Genomic DNA, 26,723 nt, shown 5'->3' with positions numbered 1-26,723 from the left:
GAGTAACGGTTTTTATTAGGGTTGTAACGGATGTGCCAATTTATATAAGGTTAAGCTTGCGGATCATTGAAATCTAGATTTGCGGATGCAGATTATTATATAGATGTGGATACTACGGATATTTAGTTTTTTTCTAAAAAATATTTATTTAGTAGGATTCTTAATCCTTTCTTTCATGCGTATTGAAAATTCGGTCCAGTTTTAAATATCTGAGACATTTTAAAATTGGTTGGGTTTGTTAATGTATATGAGTCCTTCCGACTTAATATTAACTTGGTGTTTGCTGTTGTAACATTGTAGCATAACAAATATCTAGTAAATATCGCCTTTAGAATGTGAGGACGCGGATAAGGGTTTCAAACAATTGCTGATATGACCGAGGATATTAACATTCATGTAGATCTTCCGCAATTGCGGATGCGGATATCGGTTACAACGCTAATGTGTATTATGCCAATTTCACTGAAATTTAACTTCTTACTTGCGGCTGATTATGAGTTACATTTCATTATGATACTCGTAGGGTTATTTTTGTGATAACAGTTTTTTCCCTATAATTCGATATTTGTGTTGGATATAATAGCATACGGTTATAACGATCAAATTTCGCTTAATGAACATATTCACTGTCGTTATAAACGATTTCTATCTACGTACTTTCTGTAGACATTTTCTAATTTAAATTTTAATGAATGATTCTTGTAGAAAATAACGCTCTGAAATAGGTACGTGTTGTCTATTTAAAAACTGCTTAAACATTTTTGACTAATTATTAAAAATGATTTCAAATTACATATGAAGGGTACCACGATCGTGGCAGGTGTACTTCTGAAACCCTGTTCATTTATAAATGTGCATAGTAATTGCGTATGTGTATGCACTTAAGTTTGTGCGTGGTCGATTTTTTGCTCCAAGGATTACTCATTATACAACCTTTCGTTCGATTCGGAAAATTATCAGTTGCGTGTTCAGTGGCATAAGGAAGATCAAGCGAACCGCTCATTCATTTGCAACTACGTTATTAATTCCCTAGGGCATCGCGAAGCATCTGTTGCAAAATGACAAACACCTATTTTCCTTTATCGGTCCGTATATCTACAGGGTGTTTCTAAAATAAGTGGCGAGATTGCAGGAGGTGATAGAGCAGTATAAAACAAGAAAATTAAGTCAATGTTTAGTGGTCTGAAAGTCTACCGTTTTCGAGGAAAACGTATTTGAAAGTACAGTCCGGCCCTGGTGGGATCACGCAAGGAAATACATTACAAGGCGGCATTCTACTAACTGCAACATCCGTGTTGTACGAGTATTTCTTTTGTATTTTGTGTTCTTAATATAACATGTCGGGGTCTACAAAGTAGTTATTTAATTAATTGTTATCGCAATGGGCGTCTAAATATTATTTATTATGTGTAGTGGCGTGGTAGAAAGCTGTTGATATTTACTTTATTCCTCGTTCTACAACCGTCACTATTCACATTTTCCATCGATGTTGGTTAGTTGTTATAGCAATTGCTCTATACGTTGTCAATTCACGGCCAGGGTCGGCTTCGGATTCCAACTGCGTCAGGTTTTCTTACAAATTCTTTTGTATTTTAACTCATCATGCGATTCCCTATTGCAGCTAGTAAACACCCTCAAAATCTTGCTACTTATTTTAGAAACAACTGATATATCTCTTGACGTTGTCGCAGACCAAGAGTTCTTGCGGTTGTGGCTGTGGTTTATGAATCCTCGCAGCTCTCAAACATAAACGCACCCTTAGTCGATGGTTTTACTCAATACGTTCTCGTAGAATTTAGCCATGCGGAACTTGATTCGGTGAACATATTGAATGTTTGATGTTTGATGCGTGCTGCATGAAATGTGCGAAAGGTTTCCCAGAGCACTCTTCCTAAATCTTTAATTTGATTTCCATATGGATATGACACAGGCAGACGCTACTTTCGGATTGTTTTGTTGACGAACGTTTCAAGCCTCGAAAGAAAGTGAACAATAAATGATAAATCCTGAGCATTTTAAAAAGTCATTCCCTGGACTATCATGTCGCCTCCGTTTATAACATCAGTTGAAAATCTGTGGATAGGTTACCAAAACGATTGCACCCGCCGAATATAAGCCCGCAGCGGTCGCCTGGCCGTCGCCATCGCGCCCGAATAATAATCGTTTAGTTGATCGGAAACTGACAGGCTTTTAATTTACACGGCGGCGGGCGTGAGGTGCGCGCCACCGCGCTAACAAAAGGTGGTCAGTGGGTTCCTTAAGATATTTTTGGCCATGCTAAACTCCACCGATTTTTATCGATCATTTATGTATGTAGTGAAAGCTTGACAGGAACTCATATCGACTGATAGATTGTATTAGAATGCTAAAATGTACATTAAGAACCTGTCTCGCATCAGTGAAGGCCCAGACGATTAAAATAATACGTAAAGAATTAATGGATTTATGCCAAAAGAATTAAAATTTTCTTTGAAAATACGTTTGGTTTTGAGTCTATAACATTTGCAGATGAATTCGAGAAATTCTCCGTGAATAGCACATATACAATTGGCGGATGCTTCAAATCTTTAAACATGACGCTAAATATGTCCTTAAGCTAGGGTTGCCATCCGTCCGGGTTTCCCCGGATTTGTCCTAGTTTAGAGGGCATCCGTGGAGCGTCCGGGAGGGGCTTCATTTGTACTCCGGGATTAAAAAATTAAAGTCCTAGGCCGCCCGCGAAGACATTTAAAATGTGGCTTTAAGGTGATACAAATGAGTATAGTTTTGGGTTATTTTACGTTTTAAAAAGTTATTAATAATGTAACTTACATTACAGTAAGTCTAAACTTTAAAAATGTTCAGTTTTGTTGCTTAAGATTTAAGAAGACTAAATTTAGTTCATATTCTGTTAAGAGATATTTTGTTATATAGGTAAATGGCTGCTAATAAAAATTTAAAGAAACTAATTATTATTCAGTTAAAAGAGTTACCTCAAAAATTGTAAGACTGAATACTGGAATGGTCTCAGTACTTTTAAGATTTTCGTTTAAAAATTTAATTTATTTTTTTAGGTTTCATATTTTTATAAGGTTTTGTTTTCATAACAAAGTATATTAATAATTTGTGTTTTATTTTAAGAACAAAAAAAAATCTAACTGATTATTAAAACAATTTGTAACAAACTGTAATAAGATTCTGTTTTGTTAGGTACATTTAAAATGATGATAAAAATGACTAAAACTAATTTTAAGGTCTGAGAATAAATAAAAAGGTGATTTATGACATTTTCAACTGTTTTTTATTACACTGACTATGTTTAAAAAAACCTGTTGGCATGTCCGGGTTCTGGACTCTAAAATCCGTGGTTTTCACGCGTCTTGTCCTGATTTCCAAATTTTAGAGATGGCAACCCTACCTTAAGCGCCATATGTCTAATTTATGTTTTAGAGTCGCAGTAAAGTCTGTGCTTCAAATGTAGAAACTCATTGTTAATCGGGGGAAATCACGACGATCTTCTTCGTGGCGTCTGAGGTCTTATTATAATACGCCTGGCAACGCGATCTCCTTCGTTACGAGCCCATACACAGCCCATGCCATAGCCGACGTCATGGTCATCGTGGACCCTTTTTCGACCATTATTTTATTGTTGTTCGTTTCGATCGTGATCGTTCTGGCGAGACGGATTTAACGTTGGTAGGCGAGAAGCTTTACGTTAGGGAACTGGTTCTTGTTCTTAAGAACTCAGTTTCAACCATTCAACTAGGGAATATGTTCTAGCTATAGGTACCGACACGACACGATATTTCAAAACAACGGAAAATGGTATTTCTGTTATAAAGCTACAAAGTATGTAAATTCGACTTGTTGTGCTGATGAGAACAAAATGACGATCCAAGTGTGACAATCCGTTTTAAGTTACAGTTTTTGAAGTGAAAGTTCTTTACGCACGGGAGGGTAAGTTCGTTTCATGCGAGTTACTATGTAACGAAATCATGCAACGCAATTCCCCCCCTGTCTGTCCCTATGTATGCTTAGGTCTTTAAAATTACCCAATAGATAGAGTGATTCAAGTGGAAGGTTTATAAGTACTTTTAAATACATTGTGCATTGAATATAGGTCAATATGGCCCTTTACAGCATGTAATTTAAATGAATATTTTCGAAGATATTACAGACTTAAAATGCAGGGACATGCGGTTGTTGCGGTACCGGCCGTTTTGTATTGTCTAATGACAAAAAAGCTGTGATTGTTGTATATAAAGACATTCTATAATATATTTACTATCAGCATTGCACTCGTGCGAAGCATAGTGTACAAATGATACCATTAAACCAATTCCTTAACCCCTATCCCGGTATGTTTGTGTATGTGAAGAAGTTTCACTTCAGTAGCGTGTAGTATAATTACACGTTGTATTTTTTTTTATTTAGGGTTCGTTTACTATTATGAAAGTTCGAATAAATTGCCTGTCCTTCCTCGTGGTTTCATTTCGAACACTGTCTTTCAGTGTCACGCCCATTCGATTAATTGTTTTCTGTGCCCGTTCGTTTAGCAATATAAAGTCGCATTCACACAATTCTCACACAGTGCCGTTTTCATACCGTCCTACTGCCGTGCCCTTTTGTAGTCCATCAAACATGCAGCCCAACTGTTTCAACCGTTTACTTTTCATGCCCCTGCCATGACGCTATCAGGTCGCTTTTCGAGCGATCGGATGGTCCACGACCCAGGACGGACGCAGCACGGAAGTAAATGTGCGAATAACTGCAGGGTTATTCTAATAGTAGCGCCTGTGACTTATTGGCCACAATATTTTTATTATTTATTATTGTACATACTTACAATCGTTATGAGAATGCATCTTACACGCATGCAATGCAATTTAATACCAATAAAATTACGTCGTCCGTTACTGAATTCGTGTAGCACGGAAAAGACACGTCGCCAGATGTGTGAATCGACCTTTAATAAGCCACTTTGTTTTAAGACAATCTCTTTCGTATTGTTACTAGAAAAATGTCCATGTATAGGCAAGTAAGTGATGTTGATTTCTTTCTATTAGTTGTTTATTACTAGTAGGTATAAATATAACGCTGGTTATGTTACACCAACCAAGAGAGGTAGCCGCGTGCGTTAATTCGCCGACCGTGTCCTTATTGATCTGTGTCCGCGATAAAACGCCCACTATCGCAGTACGCGTTGTATATATTGTAGACTTCTTGTCCTGCGGTCCGACGAAAAAACTCCTGCTGCGTTTACCAGACGTAAATGAACGGACAAATCGGGTCGACCTTTTAAATGCCCGTCGCGTTATTATTAATTAATCGGAAGCTTTCTCTTTCGAACGAGCGAGTGAGTCGTAATCGTAATGGACACTAAAACACTCCACCATGCAAATTGGTGTGGCGGTATATCGATTTACCGAATACTTTTGTCCAACTCTAAGGTAGTCCGGTCGAAATTTCATTTGCGGTGAAACTTATTGTTAAATTCTATATTAATCAATAATAGTGGCTTCTAATAAAAATCTAAACGTCTTCCAAGTGTTCTCATTTGATTCGTTAACACCAAAATTTGAATTTGCTCTGATAATAATTAGTTTAAACTTTGTTGGTGAGGGTATTATTATGTACTGAAATTGCTCCTAAAATTGAAACACTTGTTGCTGAATCACTTGTATTTCTTCGTTAATCAATAAATTCATCTTCAGTTATTGTATTGTTGCAACTCGAGTTTTTTTTTGAGACGGGCTGGATACCCAGTTTGGATCCAGTACTCGGCGGATCCAGGTTTTTTTTAGGATTAGAGACGGCACACCTAAGGCCGGTTTCACGGTTATCCGGCACTCTGTAAAATCACTATTCACTTCATCTCTAGTTGTTTTATTATAAAAATGTGCAGTAAACATTAAAATGCGACTTTAAATAATTGGAATAATACCTATAGTTTTTTCATAATTTTAGTTTAGAGAAAAAGCTATCTGATTTTCTTGTAATAAAAGTTTATGAACTTCAAAAGAAAGCCTTTATGGCCATTCCGTATTTGGTATGTTGCCAAAAAGTACTTGTTGTATTATCAAGAAGAGGTTTTAGACAACAAAAATTACTGAATGTTTCTTCGGTGGTACCAAACTTTTTGACTATTTTTTTTAATTGCTACAAATTAAAAAATTGGAATTTAAGCAAGTTTATATTGATAATTTCGAAGTTATTCATTAGAAAATGTCATTTGTAATACCAAAAATAAGTAATTGTTTTTTTGTGTTTGATCAAATGATTGTAAGAATAATTTTATTGTGGAATCTTTCTTTTCAATTTTGACCTTTTCAAATTAAAAAAAATACTGCTCATAAACGTAATAATATTCTTTATTTTATTAGTGGTTTGATGCATGTATACCTGTTGACATACATATCTATATTCGTTATTAGTTGCATTTTTCATTGTCCACTGTTAATTTCTTGATACATATTATAATTGCCATGTACTAATTATCTCTTGGTCATTTTTAAAAGTACCGTACAGCTGATAACCGAAATTTTAATGCCTGATGTCGACCTTGTTGTCACTATATTTCTGTAAGCGATACGATTTATAATTGTTGTAGGCGGCTAAAACTAACAGGATGGACGTGGGCTACACACCAGGGTCGATCGAATATGATAAATGTCCATATGTATTACGAAATCATTTATGCTTTTACGATAACCTAATTATCAAGTCTAAAACGATTCAAATTTACAGACGAATTTTCTTCTTTGGTACTGTTAATTTATTTTCAGATATTTTGCGGTATTGACAAAACACTATTGTATGAAAATAAATAAATGGAAAACAAAAATACCGGTATGCAAATGAAGAAAAAGCCGGGAAACAGCGAATATAAAGATAGGAAAAAAGTGGCTGATTTTAGGTTTCTAGGTAGTCAGGACGGAACTGGTAGGGATATAAAGCAGAGGATAGCGCAGGGTCGAGTCGCATTCAATAAAAATAAGTCACTTCTATGCTAGCGAACAGTTATTTTAAAAATTCGAAAAAGATTGTTAAAGGTATATGTTTAGAGCGCGGCGCTGTATGGGTGCGAAACATGGACAGTGTGCGCGGCGGAAAAGAAAATGTTAGAAGCGTTCGAAATGCAGTGTTATCAGCGAATGATGAGGATACCGAAGATAGAGAAGGTTAAAAATAAAAATGTATTAAAAAGAATAGAAGAACAAAGGACTTTATAGAAGTTAATAAAAAATAGGTAAAATAGGTTGGTAGGACACGTTCTCAGACATGTTAGGGTAATGGGAAGTTTAGCTCAGGATAGGAAGGAGTAGAGGTGCGTGTCTTAGAACTGACGACCTTACGATGTTCATGATTTTAGGAAATAGAAATTCTATATATTGCAAATATGTGTCTTTTTTGTGAATGAATGTTTAAAACGTTAACAATATTTATTGATGCAGTCGGGATCAGTGGCCAGCAGGTTATAAATAAAACATGCGACAACAGGACCAGGACAGGGACGGCCTGTTACAGGTGCATAAAATGTAATCGGCATCGCCCGCTGTCACTTGTCAACTGGTCTGGTATGGTCTGGCCCAAAGGTTTGCCATTCGACCACAGGCATATTTGTGTCCTTTTTGGTTTTGTTGTTGTAGACACGACGCGTACAGCACCGCCGTGCCGCTCGTCGCGTCGCATCAACGAGCGGAGTTTTGCGTCTATGGCAAAAATAGATTTTCCAAGTTATTCTAATAAATGTTCGAATATTTGAGGGTATGTACATAGGTATGCCATATGTATGCATTGAACATAGATGGATGGTGTATAAGCAGTATGTTATTTTCGTACTTTTGGTAATGATAGGTACCTCTTAGTAGCGTGTCTTTTAGGGTTCCGTGCATCAATAGGAAAAAGGAACCTTTATAAGATCGCTTCGATGTTTGTCTGTTTATTAGTCAAGGGTCTTTTTCTCAGGGACGAGTAGAGGTACCTACTGAATTGAAATTACAGTGTAAACTCTATATAACGACACTTAAGGGACTGAACATTTTTCGGCGTTATAAAGAGTGGTCGTTAAATGGAGAGAAATAAAAGATATTATTTTACTATTCTATGATAATATGCATTTGCCAATATAGTACACATTTTGCACCCGAACATTATTATTCATACATTGCGTATAGCCTGTTATCTTCGTCTGATGTTTTTTGCTGCTCCAATATTTTAATTGTATTTTGTTACGTATCTTACTCATATCTTGAGATACTGCTGGATCAATTTGATTATGTAAAAAGTATTTTTTTAATAGTTTCGCTGCATCAAGTGCTTGTTTGATGCTTGGTGGAGGGACAGGATCGTCTTCTTCAACAACGTACACAGCTGCAGTTCTTATCTATTTCGGCAAATTAGAAAGTACTGCTTAATGATTTATAATGCCGCATTGTTGTCGTTAAATAGAGTGAGCGTGACGCTATACAAAGTGTAATATCGTATAGAAAACAATGTAAACCAACCAAAGTCAAGCCATTTCGACGTTTTAAAGAGTTACACTGTATTATCAAATAGTCAAGTCTGCAGTCCCTTAAAGACGTGAAAAAAATCAAAGTTGTGAGTCAACGCAATCAGGCCGTTTGTGCCGAATATATTGACCTTCGGAATCAAAATGTATAGGATATTTCCTGCTGGTTTAGAATCATGAAATTTGGCCTAAATTGTAGCACAAGTAAACCCGAAAACGTCACCTCTTTCGTGTTGGTTTTAGTTTCTGTATCCTTATGATTCTAAGGAATCAAATAAAAATATTAAAGTATATGATTAAGTTAAAGTGCAGGCTTGTGGTTAATAAATAATTTATAATTATAGAAAATTATATCAGTATAAACAAAATTAAGTATTAATGAAAGGTAAGACAGTTTTGACGATCTTACACATCCTTAAATAAAATATGTTTCACGGTTTTTGTAATTATCGCGGATTTTCCTATAAATAGCGTCCATTATTAATGTCTGGTGCCATTATTTCAGACTGTCACGCGTGATATACTATGTCGTAGGCCTTTTCCTCGTGCCTGTTAATTATTATCCATATTTTTCTTTTCTTGTCGAAAACCTATTACACGTTGAGCACCATTTCGTGTACAGTGTCAGTCAAAAGTGTCCTAACATTTTTGTTTCCGTGGACCACGCCCACTGTAAAAAAGTGATTAACGAACAACTCCGTTGTCACGATAAACTGACATCAATATTTGTCATTTTACGCGCACGCGTGCCGTATGATAGCCGTCGCGACGACGGCGTCGCCTTTTCGTCACTATTTCGGGCTATTTTCGCGAGAGCAACAACCCCTGAAAGGAAGAGACGGCTGTAAGATTTACGAGCCGTGCGAATGACAATTCGTAGCGCTAATTTGGCATCTGTATTCATCTTCATTTAGTCGTTTTGAGCGCTCTTAATTGTTGCAACGCAAGATTGGGCAATTCATTCTGCTAAATTTTTTGTTATTTTCCTTGTGCATTTGTTAAAAATTCTAAATACGCAAGTGTTTAATTGCAAACGGAAATTTTTGAAAAAGTTAAAAGTATCATAACCTGTGATCTACAGTCATCTTCTACGTAACCTAACCTAACCAGCGATCTACAGTCATGTTCTACGTTACCTTAACCTAACTAGTGATCTACAGTCACATTCTGCGTAACCTAACCTAATCAGTGATCTACAGTCATCTTCTACGTAATCTTACCTAACCTGACCAGTGATCTACAGTTAAATATATTCTACGTAACCTAACCTAACCAGTGATCTACAGTCATGTTCTACGTAACCTAACCTAACCAGTGATCTACAGTTATATTCTACGTAACCTAACCTAGCCAGTGATCTACAGTCATCTTCTACGTAATCTAACCTAACCTGACCAGTGACCTACAGTTATATTCTACGTAATCTAACCTAACCTAACCAACGATCTACAGTCATGTTCTACGTAACCTAACCTAACCAGCGATCTACAGTCATGTTCTACGTAATCTAACCTAATCAGGAATCTACAGTCATGTTCTACGTAATCTAACCTAATCAGGAATCTACAGTCATGTTCTACGTAACCTAATCTAACCAGTGATCGACAGTTATATTCTACGTAACCTAACCTAACCAGTGATCTACAGTCATCTTCTACGTAATCTAACCTAACCTGACCAATGATCTAAAGTCATGTTCTACGTAACCTAACTTAACCAGTCATCTACAGTCATGTTCTACGTAATCTAACCTAACCTGATCAGTGATCTAGTCATGTTCTACGTATCGATATGTATAGAAAGAAGTTAGGTTAGTTTGCATTTAACCGTAAAAAGGGCATATCTTTCAAGACCAAAACCAAGAACAAAAGCTGTAGATCGAACCATAAACGAATGGCTGAGCCAAATATCATGATTCTGGACCCAGGACTGATATAATAGACGATTGTACTTTTAATCTCTTTTCCGTTGTTTGTTCTTGTGGGAAAGATTAGAAATCGGAATTCGAAAGCCCATAACAGACGCCGGAAGTTCGACATTTGTTCGCAGATTGTTACTCTCGAACATTTGTAAAGCACACACATGTTGAAAAACTTGAGGGTTTTTAAACGGAATAATGAGTGAATCGATAAATCTTTTAAATATTGTAACTCCTAATTAACACACAAGTTGAAGTTACAAAAGCTTTGATGAACCATTTCGTCACACAGCAGTGACATCTTGATAAGAAGAAGTGACTGCTGTTCTCTGTAAATATTGTCTCTGTAGCACACATATTTATTTGTTTATACGTAGGTACAATAAATGTATTTTTTTAGCAAATTTTTGCGACTTATTTTGAACACAGGTATACATAACAATGACGATTTTTTGGCACTTGTTCTCGAACAAGAATGATAAGGACGTAGTATTTTGAGTGAGTAGGTATATGTTTACGCAAATAGCATGTGCAAGTATTTTAAACTTGTGTTTAGCCGGTAATTTATTTAAAATGCCAACGAGAATATTGCGACGAAGCTGTGTTTCCGGTTGCATCACGGCGAGCTAATTTTGGATTGTACTTTCGATGTTTCCTGTTTTTAGTAAAACGTACATTTTTTCTAACATTCTAAAAAACTTGTAATATATATGGTATTAGAAATAGTATACATAACTTGGTTTGTGTAAATTTTTAATTAAGAAAATTAAATGTTTATTGTTGCTGAAAAACACAAAACTTTTGTGAATAGAACGCCAAAAATTTAAGGTTGTGCAGGTAAAGAAAAGTGTATACCGAACTGACGACGTTATGATGATGATGTCGGTGTTTGTTCTTGCTGTGAAGCATAATGTAATGAGCGTGTGGAATTATGTATTTTTTCAATCACGTTTATCCGAAAATACCACCTGTTTCTCTGAAAACTCTCTAAGTGCTCTTGAAATCTTTTGAACCAAGTGCGCAGCACTTTTCAAAGGCTTTAAATTGCATTTATTGGAATTATATTAATTTATTATTTATAGGGAAAGACGGTTGAAACTGTTTGTACGAATTTCTAAACTTTTCACTTGCCTCTCTTAATGCTGTGTTCACGCGAGAATTCGCGGTAGTTGTTGGATTGTCCTTCAGCTTGAGCGACAATTTCCTTACTCATACTTGTGTGAACGCGGTCTAGCAGTTTAGTTTCTATCCAACTTCACCCATAGTATAGTCTGTCACTTCCTCAATCTGTTGCGCGATATTTGCAGAGTATTACAGGCGTAATAAAAATTCTCGCGCTTCCAAATGAAGCATGTCATGATTTATTCCACCCTGTAGACATGTGTACATATGTATACAGGTAATTTATGGATTCCTTCATTATGCTGACGCTATCTCAATCCGTATAATACGTTTCGCCCCAGTTAACGGTGTTTTTTTAACAATTAATTCAGTTTGCACCGATGTCTTATCGTTGAATCGACCTTAATTACCAGTCTTGTAAGGAAGTCAAGTGCTTCGCACTGACGTGTGTTGATTTTCCACTGATAAATCGATCTCTTTCGCGATATATCGTTTGAAGAAATGCCGCTTTGACACCATTTCATCGCATATCATTTCTATCAGGTAGTATCGAAGTTGTTTTACTATGATCGCGTTAGAGGTGATTGTGTCAAATATCTTTTTTCAGCTAAGCAACGCGCAGTTAAAAACATAAGCAAATTTTCAGTATTTACATACGGTGAGCATGTCAAGAAACAAGTTTGAGCGCTGCATTTTTGTTCGCGCAGTCTAAACGCACCTTTACATCGTACATTTGTCAGTTACGTCAGAAAATTGACAGATGATGATGAATTTTGCCTCTTTTAATACGTTTAATTTTATCGCGGAATGTACTTTTACTTACACAACGTTTTAACCCCATTTCGAATGGATCTATTGAAAGGAAAGAAATTGCTAAAACAGGATCTGAACTCGGTTGATGCCGAAGCGGCGTTGGCGAACAAAAACATAATAATGTATTATTTCACTAGTGCCCAGAGTACATTGTGTCAAACTAAGCTCTTACCTGACCTGATCAAGTTGTATCAAGAAGCGGCCACAAGAGATTTTAAACTTGAAATAATTTTCATCTCGATAGACGAAAAAGCAGAAGATATGAAAGAGTATTTTAAAACTAAACACGGACCGTGGTTGGCAATACCTTTTGGAGATGAGCTAATAGAAATCTTGAAAGTCCAGTATCAAATAAGCAACATACCAGAGATGGTGGTTGTGAGACATGATGGGACAATCGTTACCAGGCACGGACGAAAGGAATTTCAAAAGAAAGGTGTCAATGTTTTAATAACTTGGTCCTGATGATATAAATAAAGACATAAGCATTATTATTATATTTTGTCAACTGGAAATTACACACTTCTCTTTTCATTAAAGATGTATAACCGGGGTAACCGTGTACCCCGTATTAGTTGTGCCGGAAATCACCAAATCCACTACGTTTTATGGTTCACGTCTTCGTTGTGGCGGTCCTTATATTAAAATATGAGATAACTGATTAATTGAGCTGTTATACTTCATTTACTTTCTCTAGCGATGTTCCCTTCCAATGTATTGGATGCGCGCTGGCAAAATCGTAGGTAGGGAGAAAAAAGCTCGTTATACTCTCGACTCTTATTCATTAAACATACTTTTTCATACAGTACCTGCCAAAAGTTTTGTTCAATCTTGAATAGTAGTGCGAGTTGAAAACAAGCGTTGAAGCCTTTAATGTGTCTCCAAATATAAATAAACATCTCGTTGATATTTTCAGTAGTAAATGGTACCAATAACAGCACATTTGAGCAATGCAATTGTAGTGGATAAAATGATCAATTTTTCCGTGCAGTACTGTACGGATTATACGCTCCTCACCGGTTAAGAGTTTGGCCGAGAGTTGTCTCCTTCCTTTTCTGGCCTAGTGCTGTTCTTTTCTACTTTGCGCCGGTCAAACTGAAGGTCACATCACTACAGAAAGTAAACGAAGAATAATATGACATGAAATTCATAATTTCAAACCCAAGGCGCACCTTGAGCTCTACTAGAAGTTTATAACCTCCCACGTCGTAACTCAAATCCATCCCTTGCGTTCTATAACAATAGGTAGGAAAATTAAAAAATGTCTGAGAACACATAATTATTTCCTCCCCTGCTGCACGTTATTTTTTATGTAACATAAAATTCATAATTTCAAACCCAAGACACTTTGAGTTCTACTAGATGTTTATAGCCCCACAACTCAAATCCCTTGAGTTCTATAACAATAGATAGGAAAAGTAAAAAATGTCCCAGAACGCATGTTTATTTCCGCCCCTCTCCCTGCTGCATTTGTTATTTTTCACCACCTTTCGGTCAGGAACTAAACTTTCTTGAGAAAGTAATGAAGTAATCACGTTTAAAATGAGAAAAAGCGTAAAAAAAAATCGAGTCACCGCTACACTAAATCGATATTGTTTTTCATCGTATTATTCTTAAATCTTTATAATTGTTGGGTGTTGAATTTGCACTATTGCTGTCGAAAACTCGCGGATTATTTCACGAATTGCGACTGGTAAGGAACATTAAAATTCCTCTCGAAGACTCGCACGGTATGTCCGCTGAAATGTGTATATTTATAACACTAAATAGCATCGTCATTTTCTAATAATAAAAGAAAATCGTCACGAATTTTTTTAACGTTTTTGACATACTCACTGTGTTTTGTTTACATTGTTACGTATCGGTTAAATGACATGCGTCCATGAGTGGTGCAAATAATGATAAAATAATAAGGGAATTACTGATAAACGTCAAGAATCTGTGCTTTGATGAAGTAGTTTATAGTTTATTGTGTTGTGTTAGTTTTTGGTTCTTTACGTTAAGAAAACAGAGGAAACTAACTAATATTGACATATCAATATACTGAGCATTTAGGTGAAACGTTTACTAACGGTGGTGGAAAATATAGTAAGCAGTGACGATTTTCCCTTTGCTGATTTTCATACAGTTGTCATCTGAACTGTTCTACGCTGATTATCGCGTGTCCTTTTGAAGAGATGGACAGGAGATTCCCGAATCATCTGGAATATGACAAATTTTATGTTCGAATAACGCAGGTGGGAGCGGTGTGTTTCTTATATACGGGCGATTATTTTATTTTAATATTTAATAATAAATAACCTGACCATTCGAACAAAAGAATGTTATTTAGGGTTTTCATCCCAAACAACGTAATAAATAAGCAAATCCATTCCGTTTACTTTCAATCGGCCTGCTGTCTTCGAAAGATTCAGTGACCCTTCTATGCCTTTTTTCGAGATTGGTTTTAATGATGAGGGTTAAAAAGCTATCATCCCAAAGGACTTCATATAGATAGTTAGTAAAGGTGTTAATTGAGTTCCGACGTTTATCCATAACACTGCAGAATATCACAAATTTTTTGAGAATATATTAGAAATTTCTATAAGGTTCGAGAACGTTCCCGAATAATAACTAATTCTTCTGAATTGTTAAAAAAAGTTGGGAACTTTCACCCCTTTATTCCTAGTGGACTTACCATCCCTCCCCCACTATTATGTGACCCTAAAATTCACCCATATTCCGGGTGGTGTTGAAAAATCGTGCCTATTACTGTAGCTTGGTATATAGAGACAGATATTGCAATTAATAACCTTATTTTTTTTACTAAACGGACACTTGTAGGCGTAATGAAATGATATGATATCGATTACAAAGCGTGACAAGAAGAATTATTAGTGCCCGTGAACTGGAAACTGCCTGCCTGCGTGTCTTGTCTATCTCTGTTGAACCGCACGAAAGAATGTCGAAAGTGATTTCTCGGAGCAATACAGTCACGAACTGAACAATTGTTGCGTTAATAACACTACATCTACTCATATTAGTTGCTATTACACATGAGAACACGTGATCTCGAAATAACACCCCGTCTATCGATTGGGTTGACACCAGGCTGATTTTCCAGTCGTCTGGTCGGTTTTTCTAATGAATACAAAACCAGTTTTCTTTCAATTCTCAACAGATACCGACATCATCATCAGTCGTAAGACTTGTTGGACACGCACCTCCAATCTATCGCCTATCCCGACGTAATCTTCTCATTTCCCTTAAACTAGAGCAACCGAGAAGATAAAACTGAGAAGGTGTCCTACCAACCTATCTCGCCTATTTCTTATTGACTCCAAACATACACCTTTATCAATCTTCTTCCGAATTTCTAAATTAACCGTTCTCGAACATATGAGTGACTTTTATTGAAGGCCATTCAACCCTGCGCTATCCTCTGCTTTATATCCCTACTACTCCTTCCGTCCTGACTTATCTGACTTCCTAGATACCTACAGTCAGTCACTTCTTCTAATCTTTCGTCTCCTATCTTTAAATTCGCACTTTTTCTTTTTCTTCCCTTGCATACTAGTATTTGTGTTTGACTTGCATTTATTTTCATACAAGACTGTTTTATCAATACCACTTCCATTTTATTTAAAGCTATCTCTAACTCCTTGCTGGTTGCTAATACTCTTATATCATCTGCAAATTTAAGCATATTAATCTGTATATCTATCTCTACAGTTGTACTGTCTTTAATGATATTGATCGCGACTTCGATATATAAATTAAAAAGTAACGGTGACAGTGTGCATCCCTGTCTAATATCTACTTGTCCTTTAAAATAAAATAATTTTAGTAAATTGTGTTTTAAAGAGTTTTCTGTATTTTGATATAAATTGTCAATTTATGTAGCAGAGACAGAGACTGAGCTCGTAAATAATTTTAAGACTTCGTACCCCATCATCTTTTGCCCCCTTATGTCTATCCTTTCGCTATAATCTTTACAGATGTTACAGTTCGATAATCATTTTACTTATTATTGTTTATTACGGACATTGTCAATATCGCCGTTCCTAAATTCCTTATCTATCATTTTATAGAAATTGTGGTAATTGCGCTAATAGAATGAGTGACTAGAGGTCCCAATTTAAGAAGTCTACTTGCTCCGTTTTCAATTGCCAATTTGAAAATAGACGGGACATTCGAGTCTACGACTCCACGAGATTCTTAGAATAAATATGCTAATGATATTCACGAGAATGCACACAAACTGTCTGGTGTTGCGACGAAAGCAGCTGTTACCTGTCTGTTTTTTATAATTATTATTTCGCGTATTTGCGGCTGTTGTTATTATTAGATACTATTATTGTTGTCTTGTAAGGTAGTCTGCATTTTCGATACTTAAGTTCGTTTGATTTTATCGGATTGACTTGCCAAAATAATTACGTTGTCTACAGGGACACTTCGGTCAACGGTCATACGAATTTAAGTGCCCAGACAACAATTGACGGAAATTGGAAATATTTGGGGAATTTATGAACCGATGAAATACATAAATATTGTAGGAGACGCAACAAAACGTTACTGGAAACATTTTAGTGCTTTAGTGGCATAGCATATGATTTACCACGCTAATTTAATCACTATAATTTGTCACTAAATTCAAAAATTTGTCTCCCCAGCATGTTACTGGAAAATAGAAGAAATAGACTGATATCAGGTTGGCTCTACTTATAGCGTATCATGACATAGAGAAATACTGTAAGGGTTACAAATTTGTCTCCTATTTGTCTTTGCAAGATGGTATTTTTACCCATTTTGTCGCTAGTCTATCCTTTAGATGTCCATCGAAAAACAACTTTAAAGTCCCCTAGGTGGCATTAAACATACAATACTAGGCGTATTTTGAAATAGCATGCGCATAGAGAAGTACTGAAAGACTTGTAATTTGTAGTGTCCGACCGAAAGTTCTGTTTCGGTTTCGGTTTCGGTCGAGTTTCGGCAAAAAAACGAGTTTCGGTTTAGTTTCTGTTTCGGCGGCAAACCTGCCGAAACTACGACCGAAATCGAAACTGTGTTCGGGAGTTCTCGCGCTCTGCTCGGTCATGTTCGGCGCGTTCAACATGACGAATTAAGTTTATAAGAAGTTAATTTGTTCTTAATTAAGATAAAAGTGATTTATTTTGTTTTGTTTATTACTTAAATATTAAGTTCCTATACCTATTGTGATATTAGGTAACAATAACAAAAGTAATTTTATGTTTAATATTATATAGAAAAAAAGCATGAATAATCTTCAAAAGAAAAATGACTCTAGTCTATACTTACTCAAATAAACATCTCACCTATTTTAAGTATTTTTAAGGCGCAATTAAACTATTTCCTTAAATGAGGGGTTTTGTTATGTTGATTTTGATTTGATTATCAATAAGTGAAAATGTCAAAGACTGCAGAGCTGTGTGATTTAAAAATAAAAAAATAAAACTGACTGATTATAATAACGTTTTCTTTATTTTTCTCTCAAAACATGATCCTTATAAGGAAGTTTTGGTTTCGGTTTCGGCCGAAACTGAGACCGTTGTCGAAAAGGCTATAATTTGTCTCCTATTTATCGCTGAAAGATGGTGATTTTATCCATTTTATCGCTAGGCTATCCTCCAGTTGTCTAGCGAAAAAACAGCTGGAAAGCCTCCTGGGTGGTATTAGACATAACTACATAGCGTATTTCGAAATAGAATTAACGCAGAGAAATACTGCAATGATTATATTTGTCGCTCTTAACGCACCACCCCCATCTTCAGGACCTACTAAACAGAAAAAGACAGTTCTAAAAAATATTTGTATTACAATTGTTTTGACAGTTTTAATTGGAAGAAAATATGAGTAAAATTTGTACATAACATTGCCCAAATACTAAGCTGTGAAAATAATTAGACTTGAAATACAAAAAATTGAGCTATTTCTTCCTAATTATTATTTCTATATGTAGACAAACTATTGTAAAAAGAGTTGAAGATTGTGAATGGTTTATGACTTGTTTTTTTCTAGCTGTTACGTAACCCATGCGGTTTTCAGCCGTATGTATGATATGCATGCAAATATATATTTATTTGTGTCTTTATACACTTGTGGCATAAATCTAACGTGTAGGTATTACTGTACTATAGTTAGTTCACTTAGAGAAAGGTACAGCGTGTGCTATGCTCACAAACGGGATGGGTCACCGGAATATGGTCCATCATTTACCGTCAAATGTTTCTGATAAAAGCCTTCTAGTGCCGTAAATAATTTCTAACATTGACGCCCGTCGTCAATCAATCCACGCACATCGATCCGTCATAGTGTACCTTTCTATAAGTGAACGGACTGTATTGCATGTACGTATTGTATAATTCTATTTCTTGGTAATTCGACTCAAGGCTATTGAGAAATTAATATTTACATGGAAAACGTAGATCTTATACCTGTCGTTCCAGAAATGGTTTTGAATAAATCATAAATTGTTAATTATGTTCTTTTGTTAGTTGGGCCACTGACTGACTGACATATAAGGTTCACGTGTTAAGGTGCTTTTACAGTTGATGATAATTTGGAATAAATTTCAAATAAAAGTGAGCCATCCTTTTAAACTTATCATGTGACATAATGGATTATGGTTTGTTTAGGTTTGTACTCTTTAAAAGTAATCTTTTTTTTTTACATTTTATTTTCATTATATTGACATCTAGCCATCACTCGATGCATTGGCGGTAACTTATCTGGCTTAACTTAATACTTTTCACATCATTAACACGTTTTTGATACAAATAAATATAATCGGAGATAATATACACCAATTATACTGTTCAATGTATATATCATGTACCCTCTTGACCCCTTTCTTTATCTTCACGTCTTACTTAAAATAGGTATTACAAGTAGCACCAACAAAACTTTCCTACATAAACTTTGGTTTTGTTTATGTTTATGAAATACAAAGAAAAACGCATTTAATTACAAAATTAAGCATATATACCACTCTCGAAAACGTATAATTTCTTTAGTCCATTGTATTCAAAATAATTTTCTAGACTTAATTTTTAGAAAACGTACGATTTGTCTTGTAATAAAAGCACTGCAGATGGCAAGGGTACAAATTTATTTGAATATTGTATTCCGTCATTCACGTGTAGTCGATTTAAACGGTTTATAATGATCAGTAATAAATAATAAAATCACATTACATTGCGGAACTACGCTGCAAATTAAGGCGTTCCGCAAGTTTCAAACGTGGCCCATTGCTTTTTGCTATATTGATTGACGACGTACTAGGAATGCGAAAAACAGCTTCTCCCTTTTAATATAGGTACTTGCGTTATTACCATAAATTAAACGATTATGTCAATTGGTGGTAAATAATTACCGTATCATATTTTCCAAATAACATTAGTAAATAATTATTACATTCAAATTTGTTACTGATGGTTATTATTAATACATAAGATATTAAAGTTGCTTAACGATAGAAAACGTATTTACCATAAAAAAGTGCTACACCATAAAACCACATTATTGCATATGTATGTGATCGACTATAATAGTAATAGAAGTTTTTATTATTTTTGAAGTGAAACTTCTTTACACACGGCAGGGTAAGTTCGTTTCATGCGAGTTGCTGTGTAACGAAATCACGCAACGCATTTCCCTCGCTGTCTGTCCCCATGTATGCTTAGATCTTTAAAGCTACCCAACGGATTTTAATGCGTTTTTTTTAATAGGTAGAGTAATTCAAGAGGAAGGTTTATATGTAGAATACATGCATAATTTAGGGAAACACTGATAATTTTAGAGGTTTATAATGTGATGTCGTAAATAAACACATTTTTTGCGCTTACATTGCAAACGCTGGCTGAACCCTACGAGATAGATCAAAATAATATACTACAGTATTGTACATCTTAAAAAGGTCTACAAAAAAGTCCGCGATGGTACCTATATGTGTATCTCTTCGGGATAACCCACAATAACCATTTTTTATCCTTTACTTTTTACGAGAAATAATGGCTTATTTACGAAGTGATTTTAAGCAATACGGTATTAATCCTTATTCAATTAAGTACTTTTAAATACTTTGTGCATTTAATATAGATCAATATGGCCCTTTACAGCATGTAATTTAAATGAATATTTTCGAAGATATTACAGACTTAAAATGCAGGGACATAGCGGTTGCAGCGGTACCGGCCGATTTGTATTGTCTAATGACAAAAAAGCTCTGATTGTTGTTTATAAAGTCATTCTATAGTATATTTACTATCAGCATTGCACCCTTGCCAAGCATAGTGTACAAATAATACCATTAAACCATTTCCTTAACCCCTATCCCGGTATGTTTGTGTGTTTTGAAGAAGTTTCACTTCAGTAACGTGTTGTATAATTACACGTATTTTTTTAGTCTAATCGCTATAATCCTTTGGTCAATGTATCATAAATCATATAACATTTTGTCCGGGAAAACAATGCGATTTTTTCCTTATATTTTTATCTTTTTTCCAGTGCGAAGATGTTACTGTGAGGGCCATTGTCCAAACGAAGAGCCAACGGGTACGTGTGAAATAAAACAGGGTGGGCAATGTTTTGCTGCCACGGTCGAGGTCTGGGATCCGGATACAAACACATACGAACCGGAAGTGACGTACGGATGTTTTCCTGCAGACGAACGGGGCTTATTGCAAGTAAGTTTCGTCTTCTATTTCTTCAAAAAAAGAAATTAGGTAATTAATTTTTCCAACTAGTGCGTCGTTATTAATGAAATAAAAATAAATCGCTTTTGAGTTCGCAATTTAGAAATTAGGATTCGGAAAAGGAATGTTTGATGCGTGGTGTTATATGATAAAAAAATACCGTGCTTGGGAAAGGTCAGAGAGGGTAGGAGAACAGAGGGTGTTATAGCTGTCAGAAAGAAATTGGCAATAGATTAGCACTAGAAATGAGCTAGGTACCCGGTTTGGATACGGTACCCAGCCGGACTTGCCGGATAATGACGCCTAGTACCTGGCAGAGTGCCGGATAATTCCATAAGAGAATAGGGGATAGGTCTTTTATACTAATTTGTATTATTTATTAATTACTGTACTAAATTATTTGTTATTTTGATATAGTTCATGTAGTTTTATAAACATAATAGGCTCATTTCAACGATTTCAACTCAATCCTATCATTGAAAATCCGATAACCAAAAATTAAAGTTTCATTGATTTAGGATTTAATCGACTTTTTAAACGGGACTTATGGTTTGGGACTTTGGTGAGGGTGGTATGTAATGGATAGTCCCAGAACGAAGACATGAACCATTAACCGTAGTGATATTGCCGTGTATCTGTCACAGGTAGGGTTGCCATCTCTAAAATTTGGAAATCAGGAAAAGACGCGTGAAAACCTCGGATTTTAGAGTCCAGGACCCGGACATGTCAATAGGTTTCTTTAAACATAATCAGTGTAATAAAAAACAGTTGAAAATGTCATAAATCACCTTTTTATTTATTCTCAGACCTTAAAATTAGATTTAGTCATTTTTATCATCATTTTAAATGTACCTAACAAAACAGAATCTTATTACAGTTTGTTACAAATTGTTTTATTTTTTATTCTTAAAATAAAACACAAATTATTAATATACTTTGTTATGAAAACAAAACCTTATAAAAATATGAAACCTAAAAAAATAAATTAAATTTTTAAACGAAAATCTTAAAAGTACTGAGACCATTCCAGTATTCAGTCTTACAATTTTTGAGGTAACTCTTTTAACTGAATAATAATTAGTTTCTTTAAATTTTTATTAGCAGCCATTTACCTATATAACAAAATATCTCTTAACAGAATATGAACTAAATTTAGTCTTCTTAAATCTTAAGCAACAAAACTGAACATTTTTAAAGTTTAGACTTACTGTAATGTAAGTTACATTATTATTAACTTTTTAAAACGTAAAATAACCCAAAACTATACTCATTTGTATCACCTTAAAGCCACATTTTAAATATCTTCGCGGGCGGCCTAAGACTTTAAATTTTTAAACCCGGAGTACAAATGAAGCCCCCCCCGGACGCTCAACGGATGCCCTCTAAACTAAACGGATGGCAACCCTAGTCACAGGTAATGCCGGGTTCACGGTTATCCGGCATCCGACAAAATCGCTATCCGGTACATATCTAATTAGCACGACATCTTCTCAGGCATGAAAGTCTAGTTATAGACATGTTAGAAACAGAAAGAGGTGTTAAGAGGGATAGATGTAGACGTAGATTAAATTACTGTTTGCAACTGTATAGTTGGAGATTTAAGTTGCTCTAGTTTTTGAGAAATTGCGAAAGTTGGTTCAAGATAGGAAAAAGTGGAGGTGCTCGTTAAACCAGTCTTCTGTTTGAAGACCATATCACGATGATGATGATTTTTGGTAAACTTGAGTAACCTAAACGGGACCAGTTCTTTTATAGGTACATCTGCTTATAACGGTTTTATGGAATACCAGTGGCTATTTTATAATATTATTCTTAATCATAAAACTATCCTTCAGGAAATTGTAAATTACAAGCGAGCTCGTTTCTTTTCATAACAGATTTATAATATACTTCTGGCTATACTGTAATGGTTCTGTCATGTTTAGAGTTTATGTAGCTCTCACCTTCTTTATTATGAATTAAAATTCGTATTAATTAATTCTCTTTAACGGCGCATCTATCTGAACATGCTGTTTTAATTCAACAGTATCACCCAGAAAAAAAAAAACAAATTAATTAGGTATATGCCTTAGTCGCAGTATAAAAAATTAAGAATTATGCATTTGATATTACATATTTATATATATCGTAGCGTTAAAGCATAACTTTAATTTTCATTTTAATTGCCATTAATACATACATACATACATACATACAGACAACTCTTCTCTTAATACGTTTTAAATAAATTGCTTTGAAATATATCAATTTAATGTATTGCATAATTTAATTGCTAAAAGGAGTAAATTTATATAGTAATAGAAAATCAAACGTTGAAAGTACCTTCACTCAAACATCATCATAAGGTCGTCGGTCCTAAGACTGGTTGAACACGTACCTCCACTCTTTCCTACCGAGAGCTAAACTTCGCGTTTCCCTAAAACTAGAACAGCCCACATCCTTAACTATTTGCGAACAGCAATCTAATCTAGGTCTACCTCTACCCCTCTTAACTCCTGTTTCTGCCTCTAATATGTCTCTGACTAGACCTTCATGCCTGAAAAGGTGTCCTACCAACCTATCTCGCCTATGCTTTATGGACTTCCATAGAGTCCTCTGTTATCCTATTCTTTCCAATACCTCTTCATTTCTAACCTTTTCTACCCACGTTATCCTCATCATTCGCCTATAACACCACATTTCGAACGCTTCTAACCTTTTTTTACCGCTGCGCCCACTGTCCATGTTTCGCACCCGTACAACGCCGTGCTCCAAACATACACCTTTAACAATCTTTTTCAAATTTCTAAATTAACCGTTCGCGAGCATGGAAGTGACTTCTTTTTATTAAAGGCGACTCGTCCCTTCGCTGTCCTCTGCTTTATATCCCTTCTACTCCTTCCATCCTGACATATCTGACTTCCTAGATAGCTAAAATCAGCCACTTCTTCTAATTTTTCGTCTACTATTTTTATATTCGCTCTTTCCACACTTTTTCTTCCCTTGCATACCAGTATTTTAGTTTTACTTTTATTTATTTTCATACAGTACTGATCTGTCAGTACCGCTTCCATTTTATTTAATACTCAAACATATAAAGCAGTTAAAACCCAGGAAACTAACAAATTTGTATAAGATTTTTGCATCATTTCATTTAATTTTATGAAGTAATTAATATTTTTTTCTTCAGTGCAAAGGTTACCTGGTACCACACCTTCAAAGCAAATCGATAGCTTGCTGCAACGATTATGACCACTGCAACAAAAATCTGACGCCTCAATACGAAGAAAGGACTACAACAGAAGTACCGTCGATCCTTAAACAGTCTGACAGTCTCCCGTATATTGTTTGTCTAGCGTCAGTGACAGTGTGTATAGCAATATTCCTATTAATAATCGCGTTCGTTTTTGTTCGTTATCGTCGAAAAGAGGAACAGAGAAAACATTATGGTGGCAAGCGGTACCCCGAGAAGTACAATAACATTGACATGTTACCGAACAGCACGCTTGCGCAGTTTATCGAACAGTCAAGTGGCTCCGGATCGGGACTTCCCCTTCTTGTACAGAGAACCATCGCGAAACAAATACAGATGGTGCACTCTATAGGAAAAGGCCGGTACGGCGAGGTTTGGTTGGGTCGATGGTGGGGCGAGAAAGTTGCCGTCAAGGTGTTCTTTACCACAGAGGAACAGTCCTGGTTTCGAGAAACCGAAATCTATCAAACCGTACTAATGAGGCATGATAACATCCTTGGGTTCATTGCCGCTGACATTAAAGGTACATTTCTATTTTTTTCTTGGCATTTTACCTTTGTATTTTGAAGCTGCTTCATTCGCGATAACTGTAGGCCCAACAGGGTTTTTTTAGGATGGTTTTTTCATACGAGACTTCTTTTTTTAGGAACCGGCTCTTGGACACAGATGCTTCTAATCACGCAGTATCACGAGAACGGATCGCTTTACGACTACCTCCAGGACCATGTCCTCGATCCATCTTCGCTGCTAGTAATGGCATCGTCGATTGCTGCTGGTTTGTCACATCTCCATACCGAAATTTTTGGTACGAAAGGAAAACCGGCGATTGCTCATCGAGACATCAAGAGTAAAAACGTTCTCGTGAAACGCAACGGCGAATGCGCGATCGCAGATTTCGGACTCGCCGTTAAATATTTGAGTGACACCAATGAAATTGACGTCCCTCCCAACGAGAGGAGTGGTACCAAGAGGTAATTATTATCACTTTTTTGATAAAAGAAAACAGTACAAAAAATTTGTATCATTGTACAAGTCATTCACACTGTTATGGTCTGTTACAGGTACATGGCTCCAGAAGTGCTCGATAATTCTATAAATATTAACAGCTTCGAAGCGCATAAGATGGCTGATATGTATTCTCTTGGTCTTGTTTTGTGGGAAATGGCACGAAGGTGTATTACAGGTGATAAAATCACCAGCGCGGACGAGTACGCTCTTCCTTACCATGATTGCGTTCCAAGCGATCCCAGCTTTGAAGATATGCTTCAGGTAAATGTTAAACCTTTTCACATTTCAAGCAAACTAAGAGAGAGGAAGATAGAAAAATAATTTATTTGTTTTTCTTTTTGTTGCAGGTGGTATCTGTTAAGAAAATCAGACCTCAGGTACCTCTTCGATGGGATACGGAGGATGTCCTGCAAGCCATGTCCAAAATAATGCAGGAATGTTGGCATGCTAACCCTTCTGTACGGTTAACTGCCCTGCGAGTAAAGAAATCGCTGGGAAAACTTAATTTAGACACGAGCATAAAAATTGTTTAGTGCCTAAGTTTTATTTTGTTGAAGTCACTTATGTAAAAATGATTATTAAAGATGACACTGCTGGGTACCAAAAAAAAAATATGTAAATAGAACACAATTTTTTTTGCAAAAGCAATACAGCTGATTATTTTTTTTTATTAAATTAATTTTTCGAAAAATACAAAAAACTACCTCACTGTTTTATTATTGTGTATTTCTGTTACATTTTATTTACTTAAACAAATTGCGAATGAAATTTAATTAACAAGATATTCATTTTGATTTGAAGCAATAAATTCTCAAATTTGTTATAAATAGGTATGCGCGGAAGACCGTTTTTGATATTTAAAACTCATTTTATTTTGTGATATTTCATATTTTTTCGAGTGCAACTTTTACTTTCTGATGATAATACTCAGCTGAGTACCCAGCATGGCCAAGTCAACATATAAATTGTACATATTAGTATGTAAAGAGACCTCTTGTACATAGAGTAGTGTAAGTTTTAGTTAGGCATTTATACAATTAATAGAACAACTTTGAATTCTACAAATAGACGAAACGAAGACAGAAATAACTGACAATAGTATTCAAAACATACGGTGAGACTAATTTTTTATTTTTCTAATCCAAAAAAAGTGCAGGTAATACGTACCGAAAAGGGTGCTCAAAGCAAAATTCTAATGTTATTAAATTCCGTTTTCGAATTGTTGCTATTATTCACTATTTCAGAACCTTGATTGCCTTTATGTTTACAAATCAAAAAATTTTCTGGATTTATCTTTAATATTCAGACATTGTGGAACCTATTCATTTCAGTGCAATATACTCGACCATATTGTTTCGTATTGATTAATAATTAAGAAAAATGTGGGGAATAATTATTCGAACAATTTTTGCCAGAGTAAAATTTAATTATTTTATAGAGTCCTCT

The 26,723-nt window shown here is 35.4% G+C and overlaps 1 protein-coding gene across 4 annotated transcripts in view; it reads left to right on the top strand.

The window, feature by feature from the left end:
* The window catches only part of LOC108734624 (bone morphogenetic protein receptor type-1B), a 292,996-nt gene extending 267,124 nt beyond the window's left edge, over window positions 1-25,872 (top strand). For 3 of the 4 annotated variants that reach the window (XM_018466252.2, XM_018466254.2, XM_018466255.2), the window contains exons 2-6: window positions 20,850-21,028; window positions 24,207-24,792; window positions 24,916-25,240; window positions 25,331-25,538; window positions 25,625-25,872. In XM_018466252.2, coding sequence (XP_018321754.1) covers window positions 20,850-21,028; window positions 24,207-24,792; window positions 24,916-25,240; window positions 25,331-25,538; window positions 25,625-25,810 — 1,484 coding nt within the window. In that variant the 3' untranslated portion in view covers window positions 25,811-25,872. Of the gene's footprint in view, window positions 1-18,743; window positions 18,980-20,849; window positions 21,029-24,206; window positions 24,793-24,915; window positions 25,241-25,330; window positions 25,539-25,624 lie in introns of those variants that run through there. The other variant, XM_018466256.2, reaches the window with a different exon arrangement.
* The last annotated feature ends 851 nt before the right edge of the window (window positions 25,873-26,723 follow it).

This window comes from Agrilus planipennis, unplaced genomic scaffold (assembly GCF_000699045.2).
Source record: "Agrilus planipennis isolate EAB-ADULT unplaced genomic scaffold, Apla_2.0 scaffold79, whole genome shotgun sequence".
Lineage (NCBI taxonomy): Eukaryota > Metazoa > Arthropoda > Insecta > Coleoptera > Buprestidae > Agrilus > Agrilus planipennis.
The sequence above is the reverse complement of the archived record's forward strand: the minus strand, read 5'-3'. Positions and strand labels throughout refer to the sequence as shown.